At 44.8% G+C, this 12,014-nt stretch overlaps 1 protein-coding gene across 1 annotated transcript in view; it reads left to right on the forward strand.

The window, feature by feature from the left end:
* The window catches only part of MYO5B (myosin VB), a 134,972-nt gene that overhangs the window by 67,218 nt on the left and 55,740 nt on the right, over positions 1-12,014 (forward strand). The window contains exons 18-20 of the mRNA XM_009273831.1: positions 5,791-5,902; positions 7,145-7,356; positions 9,947-10,103. Of these exons, the coding sequence (XP_009272106.1) occupies positions 5,791-5,902; positions 7,145-7,356; positions 9,947-10,103 (481 nt within the window). The remainder of the gene's footprint in view (positions 1-5,790; positions 5,903-7,144; positions 7,357-9,946; positions 10,104-12,014) is intronic.

A 12,014-nucleotide genomic window follows, 5' to 3' on the forward strand; every position in this document is an offset into this window, starting at 1 on the left:
TTTTTTTTTACCTGGTTCCTTTAAAAAAAAAAAAAATTAATATAGTTTTCAGTGTTCTTCAACCCATGTAAGACATGATGTATTCCCACTGAAAGACGAAGCCTCGCGCTCCCCACTTTGGGTACGCCTGGCTTTATTTTATCATTTCCATGGTACGCTGCACTCTGCCGCTCTCTCGAGTAAATTGAAAATGTATAATTTGGTTTGAAATGTTACGCAGCAGTTAAGGAATGTATTTGTTAGTATGTACGTAAATGGCTGTGATGAATGGACTGTCTTAGATGTGTAGATAGTAAATCTATCATCAACTTCCGCCGGTAAAGCATGGAAGATGTCTCTGTACGATAAAACCATTCATCTTCTTTATAGAAACTGGCTACATAAAGATTAGCCTGTAGAGAATGAATTGGTGCAGATCTCCATTAATAACAAAATACTCTTTGAAACAAGTTTTTAACTTGCATTTTGTCAAAACTCTGCATTTTTCTTCATGCTGGTTCTGGTGGTTTCCAGTCAGTGGTACAACAGCAGCGGTCTCCCGCCGTGCAGTCGCTCCGAATAACGTCGTTGCAGTCTCTCCAAAATACTCTTATTGTAGTTGTTATGTATGACGTTTATTGTTTAAGTATTTGGGGCATTTGGCTGCTTCCTCTGGTCGCTGGAGCTGACTGTCAGATGCAGCATCTTTTGTATCAGTTCAGTGTGAAATCACAGCTGCTAAACTCTATAAACATTAAACATTCATAATTGAAACGTATCATGGGCATCCTTGGATATAAAATCATTTTTTTTATAACGTGCCTTTAGCTGTCTTGCAGTCATTTCAAGGAAACAAAACCTATAAATGACTTTGGCTACCAGCAGTTCTGTTTGCCCGCTCCCCCACTCCCAACAAAAGTAATATGTAAATAGAGGGTTTTTTCCCTCGCTTTCTGCTCTTTGAATATATTCCAGATAATTTCAAGCCATGCCAGCCTGCATGTTTTAGAGGAAATTGAAAGGCAAATCTGTTTTGCTGCAGTAAACAAGGCAAGAGAAATTTTCTCCCTGAACCAGAGTTTCTAAAATAATTTCACGTCAAATCTTGGCTCAAATATTCAACCTGTGTGCCCCCAAACAGGCTTCTGCTCCTATAGAAAGATCAATATAGTCCAGCTCCTTACTTTTTAAAAATACTGATCCCTTCAGGGGACGGTACCACGTGGTGCTGGCAGGATTTCTTACATGAAGCCGGGTTTGCTCAGCGGACGGTCGCTGGGATGGTCTTGGGTGATGGGGGGCGATGACTTTATTTATCCTTAATGGAAAGATTTTTGCATTCAGTAATTTTAGGCCACCGAAAGAAACCATATTATGGTTAAGTCATAAAAGCTTCAAGCTCTTACTGTACTCCTCCTTTCCGCTCTTCGTTCAGTGCTGCTGAAATAGCACTGCTGTAATCACCCTAAAACAATAGGTTGGAGATATTTTGGGCAATTGCTGACTGCTTGGTTGGAGAGACGCTTTTCAGAGGCTTCCTCAGGAGTCAGAATTTCAGCCCCGGTTTCTTAGCCGAGCCCTCCCTTTAATTGCGAGGTTATAATAAATCCAGCTGGCTCTGCAGCACGAGGGCTGCTCTTGGGTTCGTAGCCCTGTGATTTCGGGCAGGAGCAGCGCCTTTGCCTTGCACCCGGTTGTAGTTTTGTGTAAAGCATCCAAATTGTGTCTTTTAAACCACAGATACAAGGCTTAATCTGTGGCGCGTGTTATGGCTTATTCCCTCTGCCTAATTCCTGTAGATGACAAAGAAATTGCTGGGTGGACCAAGTCTCCTGCTCCTGGCCAAGCCCTTGAGCATCCTCCTTGCTGCTCAAGCCCAAGGAGGGTGGTTTTATCACAGGCATAAGTTATTGTCCTGTGTCCTTCCCTTCCTTTTATTGTCTCTTCCCTTTAGTGACCTGTGCTGACCTCAAAGCAAAATTTTGATGTTTGAGGTTGGTTGTGCTTGATCTCAGCTCCGAGATTATTATTATTTTTTTTTTTTCTCCCCCTTGGGAAATTTTGAGTAGTATCTGGCCAGTCCTTCGTGCCTCCTTCTCCCTCTTTCCCAGTTGTGCAGGTACAAAAATCCTCCTGGTTACAGCTCTTCACCTACGCCACCTGTCTGGATCTTATAACTTGATAATTATAAGGAATTGTATTTATTTAGTGGTCCTTGGTGGTTTCCAGCTCCTAGCAATGAGGCGTGCCCATGTTGCGTGGCAGCATCCTGAAAACCCGAGGTCTGCTTTGAATTTAATACCTGCCAACAAGTTGAACTGAGGTATAATGTTCCCATAATCTGTCCTGACCTGCTAAGCTGTGGGGTAGCATGGCACGTCTTTTGTCTCGTGCTGGCAATCGCTTTGTGGTCTAGCCGGGAGGTAAATAAGTTTTGGGTTTTTTTTTTTCCTTTTCTCTGCTGAAGATGCAGATGTTGAACCTAAAAAAAAAAAAGACACGTATGTGCAGAAGACTGAAAAACAAACAAACAATCAAAAAAACCCACAACAACATGTATGAACCAAAGCATTGAGCTTCGGTATTTCTGCACCAGAGAGATCTCGCTTGTAGGGATGGGGCATCATGTTTGTTTCTCTCGAAGCGCGTAGTTGTAAGGTAATTTTATACTGCTTTGAACCTGAAGTGGTTTAACCAGGCATGTTACATTAAACCTGAGTGCTTTAATCGTTCCTTTCTCTTGGGGGGATCCTGTAACAGCACCTATGAACCCCTGCAGCTTCCTTTTGTTTGTGAACTGGGACTGCAAATATTCCGGTGAAACTCCTGATGGACCAGCTGAGCCCCGGCGTGGCAGAGCTTTTGTCTTGATATTCTGTGGACAATAATACAAGCAGCGTGGTCTCAGGACTGTCGTCTCCTGCTAAATCAGCGAGGATGGTGAGAGTGGCCTCGCTGCAGCAAGGGTTGAAGCGGTGTTGTGCCGTGGAGGCGCGGCGTTTGGCTGTGAACCTCCGGGACATGTGGGTAGAGGACTCAGCAAGGGTGAAGCAGTGTTGTGCCATGGAGGTGCGGCGTTTGGCTGTGAACCTCCGGGAGATGTGGGTAGAGGACTACGGATGCCACCAGCCCAGCAAAACACCCCGACAGCAATCAGTGAGCGTATTCCCTGCCACTTCCAATGTCTCATGTGAGACTTAATCCTAGAAAGTGAGTTATCGATGTTAAAGATGGACTCAAACGGAAGCAAGTGGAAATCAGTTTTTTACCACCATGCAAAACGAGAGCGACAGGCTCTGAAGAAGGACCCTCTGTGTAGTGACTTATGATCTATTTTTAAGGAATTTCTGCAGGTGTCTGACTCTCTTGTTTGAAAGCAGCTGTGGGATCTCTGTCTTGGTGCGGGAAGATGATGGATTTTGCTGCTGTCTGCCCAGCTTGGACCCGTGCCCTCAGTTACGCGTGTTGCCTCTTCGCCATCTGCTCTTTGCCGGAGGAGCCTGGGTGGCACCTGCAGGATGACTTCTTCCTCCGAATAGCAGCAGTTAATAATATCAGCCCCTAAACTGACTCTGGCAGGTTAATGGGAATACTCCGTCCTGCTCTTTTCTTCCCCCCCCCAAGCTCTCCCTGGCTTGAGTAATACCTGAGCCAGGCAGGAGGTCTCCAACGTCGCGTGCTTGGCTGCATGCCTCGGGGGCACTGCGTGCTCTGCTTCTCCTATCGGGTTTGATTTGGAGCTGCGTAAAGCCTCAGACGTGCTTAAAATGAACCCGGGTTTTATTTGCACAAAGCAAAAGGATTAAGGTGCAGGTACAAAATGGGAAATGTAATTATAAAATGAAGGCGTTTAGAAAGCAAAGATGAAGCACGTTTAAGCTTAAACTGTACATGACACGAGCTCGTAGTCTTGCATAATCTTTGTGTTCAATTTTGCTGTGCCTCGCCCCAGAGAGAGCTCCCCATAGCAGGTATCTTATTTTTTTCTTTTTAGTGATAATCCAGTACTTTTGGTCATTTGAGGGTGGGCAGCCTTGGCTGTCCAGCCCCAGGACTAGCCCATGTGGATAAGGATGAAACGTTCACTAAATCTGGCTACTCCAGAGATACTCTGAGCTTCTGAGCATGGGAAATCCTGTTGTCACAATTTCCTTCTTGCTCCTGTCTTCAGGAGCCCTCCGTCTTACCTTTTGCTTCAGGAACAACGTTAAGGACTCTCTCTAGTTTTTGCCATTCCCATAGCCTTTGCAAAAGGTATCCAGGGTGCAAAGTGTCCATGCGGGAATTGTGTGGCAATTCGCAGTCCTTAGCAGTCCATTTTGTTTGTTTGTTTGCTCCCTTCCGTTCTCATTGTAAACGTTTTCTTCTACTGTGTTCTTTTAATTAGAGTATTGCTTTTAATCAGTCTGGCTTTCCTCCCCTGCTGCATTTTCTGAACTGATGTGAAACTGTGTTGGTCGTGTATTTTGAAATAAGGGTTATGTTTCTGGTATGCCTATCTTGCTAAATATCCTGGCTTCCAGCCTTCAAGAAGTTTCATTAGAGATGAAGTATTTTATAGAGACGGCAGCCTTGAGCGTGGGAGGTGCGGTGTGATGTCTCACCCAGCCCCACCGCTGCGAACGGGCCAAGCGTAAGGGACCCGTCACAAGCATCGCTCTGGCCCTCTGCAATTTATTTTGCCTTTCTTCCCCCCTCTCTTAATCTCTGGAAGTGGAAAAATAGGAAGAGTTGGGTGTAACAACACAAAAATAAAGGCACGCGTGGGGCTGCGGGGCTGAGGAGAAGAGGTTTCTGTATGGCTGCTATTCATACAGTGCGTGTGTCCTCATTTTGGTGCTCCTGTGCTCTGCCAGAACATCCGTGCGGGTGAGGGTCAGGCTCGCAGATGGTTTCATTGGGTGAGGGCAGAAATCATAAACCTCTGCAATTCTCTCCCATCTTCCTTTGATGGTTGTTACGCGTATTTTTTTTTGAAATAACAATGGCCGTACTTGACAGTGCTGGAAATGCCTAGTGCTTTAATTAAAAACTCGGGTTTTGAGGGGTCCATAACTCACTCTGTTAATTTGGAGAAGGCTGAAACTTGGCAGATGCTGAACCAATTCCAGGATCCAGTCTGGAGGCTCTACATCTAACAGCGGCGGCAGGAGATGATATTTCCTAGCAGTAAGATACAGTGCTTTAATTCCTTCTGCGTGTTTGGAAACTTCACTGCTGGTGACAGTGAGGCATCTTCCGAGTGGCTGCTTAGTCAAGAGTCCAAAGATTTTGTGTTTGTTTTAAGGGTCTCGGCCACAGACCTCAACATGGAGCGATTATTGAATTAATCGATTCAAATTAATACTCAACAGAGTTTGGAAAAGGAAAATAAGGAAGAGTTTCTATTTGATTCATTCTTTATCATCTCATCAAGATTGCTTTTTAAATTTTTTTTGGCCAAATCAGGAGATCCATGATCTCTTCAAAATTAGCGTATCCTTTCTGAAGGGAACAGCATTGTTGCATTTGCCTGGTAAAATGCAGCAGCTTGGGAAAAGCACATCAGGAGGAGTGAAAACAAAGTGATCCATGGCCTTTCTTTTCCAGGCTAGAAGTGCACTGATAAGGTCATTCGGTGGTAGGGGAGGGCTGAGACTGGGCGTCAGGTGTGACCTAGCTCCTTTCAGGTGGCTTCAAAACGTGCTGAGGGTAGCGGTGAGAGATCCCTCGGTAGATTTCGTATTTTGACTCATCTGTGACTCCAAATGCTTTATTTTAAGGAAATAATGCCCAGCATGCAGACTGATCCTGTGTATGCTTTGCTTTCAGATGGTCCTACCACGACTTTTTCAATAGGTATCGTGTTCTTATGAAAAAGAGAGACCTCTCTAAGAATGACAAGAAGCAGATCTGTCAGACCCTGTTGGAAGACCTCATTAAGGTGAGCTGGGACCAAATCTTTGGCAATGATTTTTACAGCACGGAAGCTCGTGGCTTTGATATGATCTGAATTGCTCTTCCCGCTCCTACATCACCTGCTGCTCGTGCAGGCGCTTATTCAGCCTAGGCAGCCAAAATGAGATAGTCTCGCAAGGAGGTAGCGAGAGCAAGCGTGACATGGGATCTCTTGATTGCAGTCAAGCTGAACATACCATTTCAGTGCTGGTGAAGTCCAGAGTTTCTTATCGCCGACCGTACATGAACAACTGGCCATCTCCAGAAAGCTCCATCCCTCCAAGCCCTCCTGCATTTTGGCTAGCCATAGCTGGAGCACGTTTTAGAGGTCCAGCTTTGGATACTGTGTGTACAACATCATGAACCTTAGCCAAAGTCGGTTCTGACACCCCATCATTAAATTTCTCTTTGCACAAATGAGTAAGAGAAAAATGCAGTAATTGCCCTATCTTGATGTGTGGGAGACTTTTAATGGCCACTAATATGTAGAAAAAGCATCCTATAGATTGGGACTTTTTCCCCTTATACGTATAAGCAAATAAGAAGTCTTTGCCACCCCCCCTCACCAAAACCTTACTACTCGCTCATGTGCTTTATTTTTAAATTGCAAGTGTGCACGCAAAGGCTTCTTCCTGTTGTCTTGCTGTTGAGGAGCCCAGAAGGTGCACAGCATCTTAGCCAGGTTTTAATTTTTGATCCTTGTTTTCCTTGTGGGATTTTGAGGAATTTACTCACTTGGGTTCCTCTCTGCAAAAGCTGTTCTCCTTATGCACCAAGCGTTTGTCTTAGCTGCAGAGCCATTTGCAGATGTATGTATGACTTTGCAGATGTATGTATGACTTTGTAGATGTAAGCCTCAATCTTTTTGAGAAAGAAATCTTTTCTTGAAGTCCTCTGGTGTTGCATTGCTCTACTGAACTTGAAAAAACCCAACAAAAAACCCAAAACAACCAAAAAAACCCAACCAACCAAAAAACATTCAAAATTTTTACAAATATATGCAACTTAAGACTGAATCCTAGTGCTGCATTCCTCAATGGGTATATAGAAGCTCAGGTAGTTTGGAGTCTAATAATATCTTCATCACCCAGTTAAGAAGAGATGTGGGCTGAGCTGATAGATTTGATTCAAAGTGGTTTTTTTTTATCTGTATCTACTGAGCAACATAGACTTAAAAAAAAAAATGTTTGCCTTAATTAAATTTAGTTTCCTTTATGCTTTTGAAAAGGATCCAGACAAGTTCCAGTTTGGACGTACCAAGATCTTTTTCCGTGCAGGCCAGGTGGCATATCTGGAGAAACTGCGAGCAGATAAGTTCAGAGCTGCCACAATCATGATTCAGAAGACGGTGCGGGGCTGGCTGCAGAGGGTCAAGTACAAAAGGCTGAGACAAGCTGCAATCGTCATCCAGCGCTACACGCGTGGGCGCCTGGCGCGGAGGTGGGTCCTAGGAAGCCCTCCGAGGAAGGGCTAGCTGGGAGGTCAAGTGGAAAACCACTTCTGGGCATCTGTATTCTCAATCCGTTCCATCTTGTAGACCTTATGCTTGAGGGTTTCACAGGAGAAACGTGGAAAATGCTCTGCATGGGGATGTTACCTTTGAGCCCTATGAAAACAAGACCCGTTTTGTGCACATAGGTACCGCTATGGTGCAAGTTTCTGTGCTAAAGTCAGGACTCATTCCTGGCCCCTCTCCAGCTTTATTCGGGGGCAAGAGATCAAAATTTTTGTCTCAATTTGATTTCACAGCTGTATTGATTTAATTTCTAGGTGCCGGGCCAGGGTTAGAGCATAGGCAGCTAGGCTGTAATGAGATGACTAAAGTACTCTCAGATATTTAGGTGAAAGTGTTTCGCAGAACTAATATTTTTCTGGGACTACCTCTGGCAAAGGGCGTTTGGATCAGCCAGTGAGCACTTTGCTAGTTGGTATGCGCTCCTCTTCTGCAGAGACCAGATTTGTGCCTCCCTGGTATCCAAGGGGAGTTCTCAGAATTGATTTGCTGTATCCTTTGTAATGAGAAAAATCACTCCAAATCACTGGCAATGGGGCTATTTACAGTACAGAAGAAAAGAGCTCAATGTTTAACTCTCTGTGTGCGGGAACCTCAAGCTTCCTCGTGTCGGTGGCTCGCTGTGGGATTTCTGTAGATAACGCTGCACTGGAGAGTAGGCTGCTGGTAGCAGATGTGGGGTGGGTGTGAGGGAGCAGTAGAGCAACGTAGTAGCATCCCAACACACGGGTCACCTTGCTGCTTGTGCCCCTTATTCACATCAAACGCTGCCGTTCTGCATCTAGCCAAGCTGGCTTCAGGCACTTTGCAGATAGGAACAAGGAGTAGATTTGGGTCCTTTCAGCCTTGTTTCCCTTCTTGTTTTCTGCTTAGAGAAGCTGTGGTGCGTTAGCTATGTTGTTTGGTTTTGAGCAGCAATGTTCTCCCTGGCCCCCAGTTAACATCTGCCCGTCAGAAGTGCTGCTACCTAATCTGCAGCCCAATTAACTCTGTTTGCACGTGGGCAACATGAGATGCTGCCTGTCTGCTACAAGGCTCCTGCACAGTTACTTCACTCCTGATTGCTGGATGAATGTCGATTTTCTGTCAATTATTGAAGCAACCAAAGGCGAAGAGCTTCCATGTTCCTTCCAAGGATTTCCTCTAAATCGTACTGTATTTTGGAAGAACGTTAGAGATGCTAACTGAATTTGTGGTATTATTTGCTCTTGTGGGAAGGGATTGGCCTCTTGGAGAATCCAGGGATGGGAGGTCTCAAATGAGCAAAGCTGGGCAGTTTGGTGACTCTTATTTAAAACTGAGCACAGAGTTTTCTTGTCCCCAGAGGTCCATGTACTTCTCTAGGCTCGTGGCTGCAGGCCCCTCTCAGCGGTCTTACAGCTCACTTGAAGACAAGGCAAATGAGACCTAAGCAATAAGAGGAAGGTTAAGAAAAAGGGGGAGTCGATGATTAACTTTATCCTCTCCGGTGGGCTCTCCATGCACACCTACAGACTTGGACTCTATATCTACCTTTGCATCAGCCAACCGTCCCCCTAAGGAGGAGAGGAGGAATCCCTGGTGATGTCAGAGTGACGGGGTATGAGCTAAAAGAGAGGCTGGAAGCAGACGCTGCAGTGTTTCTTCAGCGTGATTTTTCAGTTTACCTCTTTGTGCTGATTTCATAGGGATGGATGTCATCTGAATAACTGCTTTCTCCTCTTTTTGGAAACGGACCATCCCTTGTCCTTTTTAATAAGCTCTGGTTCAAGGGGTCCTAATGAGAAACCGTTGGCCTTGATGAAGAGAATATATGAGTCAATGCTTTTCACAAAATAAAGTGGATTAACTATCTATATAATGCTTCATGCTGAGAGCAATAAACGAATCATAAATTCAGCAAAACAAGCTAATTATCAAATTAAATGGAGGTTTTATGGGCATTTATTAACCTGCGTAACAGCAAATTCAACGTGAATTCAGTTGGGGAATGGGAGCAACACGGTATGGAGTTGACCACATCCCTCATTATTTACTCTGTGAATTGCTTGGGGCTCTGCTCATGAATGTTGCCAAACCAGTGCACACCAGTTTAAATGTCAAATCAATTTGCAGCCGTTTTCACTGAGTCGGTAGATACCCCGTGCGACGCTTGCTTTTCACAGTTAGGGAAGTGATGGAGCCAACCTGGGCGTTGATTGGCTCAAGTACGTAAGGCAGAGAGTTCAAACCGAGGGAAAAGCTGGAAAATACTTGTTTTTACTGCTGTTTAGGAATAATGAGGTGTGTTGATCCTTGGTTCCAGTGCTCCTGGGTGCCATGAACGCTGTCTGATTGCCTACGTGTTCCCGTTATTCTAAATGAGATATGGTATCAGCTGCTCTTTTCTTAGCCCTACTGCTGGGATGGTCTGTCTTGAATACCGTCAAGCTACTTTTGGACGAAAGGTTTTTCTCTCTGCCCAGTTTAAAACTTACTATGACAACAAAAATGGGGGGAGTTCAGTTTTACTGCTAACCTTTTTCCTGTGCTTTTCAGGCTTGCCGAGCACCTGAGGAGGACGAGAGCTGCCATCGTCTTCCAGAAGCAGTACCGAATGCTGAGGATCTTCCGAGCTTTCCAGAGAGTCCGCAGTGCGACCATCACCATTCAGGCTTTTGCTCGGGGCATGTTTGTCAGGAGGATTTATCACAAGGTACAACTCCACAGAGTGTCTTTGTATTAGAAAAGAGTAGGAAGAGCCTTTATATTTACCTCCGCTGGCATAGCACGACGATGTATTTATTGTGGCCATTTTGATGTTTTATGAAGCCGACTGCCTCTGGTGTTTCTGGAGAGCGCACGGTGACGGCGAGCATTGCCATTTTAAGCTGTGCAAGCAAAAATGATTTTGGCAGCAGCACCTCAGCAGAGCCGCTAAATGAAGTTAGTCGTTCGGATGCCAGAAGGCATTGTGGAAATCTGGAAATGTCATTTGATCTAACCCATACTCTGCAAAAACCTCCCCGGCAAACTGAATTTGTGTCTGAGCCGTGCTGCAGGTGCCGTTTCCAGTATGGTAGGAAGACCGGTAGGGTCTGTTATGGAAGGCATCAAGTCATTTATTGATATAAATCCCTCTAATTAGTTCTCTCCATTAGCTTTCTGTGTTAAACCGGGAGCTGAAAGCAAGGAAGTAAAGGTTTGATAACAGCAAGTGATACAGTGAGAAATTGTCTGTCAGGAAACTGAGAACAGCTTTGGGGAGTCTTCTGTCCACTCTTCAGATCCAGCCTTACTTTGGTAGTCACCTAAACTTATGCCTAACGGGTGGTCATGGGGGTACTCTAAGAAGTCAGAGGCTCGATGAGCCAGGAAGGGGAGAGCCTGCTCCTGGAGATGACAGAGGTTACCTGGACACCTGGTGACCCACCAGAGAGATCAGGGATGTCCTCCGAAACAGAGCAGCTGGATGCTGGTGATCAGGAATTTGTGCTGCCACTGCTTTTTCAGCATCTATTTTTTAAATCGGAAGCCTCTGCAGGGGGAGGCAGCTGGTCCAGCATTTAAACTCTCTGAGATTCAAGACAACCCAAATCTTAACAAGGTGTAGAAGTTGGCTGAAGGTAAGACCTCTCAAATCTGAACATCCTTAATCTCTGGAACACCTGGATATAGGTGTCGGTTCAAGTGCATGCTCAGCAACAGATGCAGGGCTGCAGGTGATGCTCCATGGGGTCAGGGCATGCCCAGTGCCCACCAAGACTTTGCTGTAAGGCTGGAATAGGTCCCTAAGGTAATGTAGTAGGGTTTCTTCTAGCTCTTTGGGCACCCCCAGCTTTCTCCATCAGTAAGAGTGCCAAGGCTGGAGACGTACAAAGCTCATTTTAGCATAACTCCTACTGCATCCTAAGTTCACACAATCCCTTTATTCCGAATGAAAATTTGCAAGTCCAAAGGAAGCCTTAGGGTGAAACAGAAGATTTGTGAGAAGCTGAATATGGTACTGTGTCTGATACAACTTATCCCAAACTGATAACAGCAAAGTGTCTTGTAATCTTTAAATTCTCCTGGTATTTCTTTCCTCATAATACTGCAGCATAGATCAACATAAGAAAGTTATTAACGACATGCTGGTTGTATGTATAATATGTTGGCCTTCAGTTTTAGAGGAAGGAATTGAACTGCCACGTACTGAAAAGATTGCTGTAAATTTTGGGGGAGAAATCCAATGCAAAAGTGCCAAAAGTTTCATAAAACCAGATATAGGTTTGTAAAAATTGAATCCTACAAGAGAACTGGCTGCAGACTGTAGTGAGAGGACTCCAGGGTTTTATTTGAAGGTTATCTATAGGATAAGAAATCCCACCAGGACAGCATTTATCTGCAGTATAAATTATCATAATGCAGGGGCGGAACACACACAAAAAAAAAAAAAAATCTAAAAACCTGTTCTGGTGTGAGTTATATCTGATGTCGAAGGGACAGTAAGTTTATTGCTAAGTGTTAGTGTGTCTGTTAATGGCTATTTATTCTGCTAGCTATGGATCTTGTGGATGTGAGTACTGTCCCGAGGTGGAATGTATGTTCTATTCCATGAAGTATGTCAGCCCAGATGTCTCCTGTC

Source organism: Aptenodytes forsteri, unplaced genomic scaffold (assembly GCF_000699145.1).
Source record: "Aptenodytes forsteri isolate BGI_AS27 unplaced genomic scaffold, ASM69914v1 Scaffold31, whole genome shotgun sequence".
Lineage (NCBI taxonomy): Eukaryota > Metazoa > Chordata > Aves > Sphenisciformes > Spheniscidae > Aptenodytes > Aptenodytes forsteri.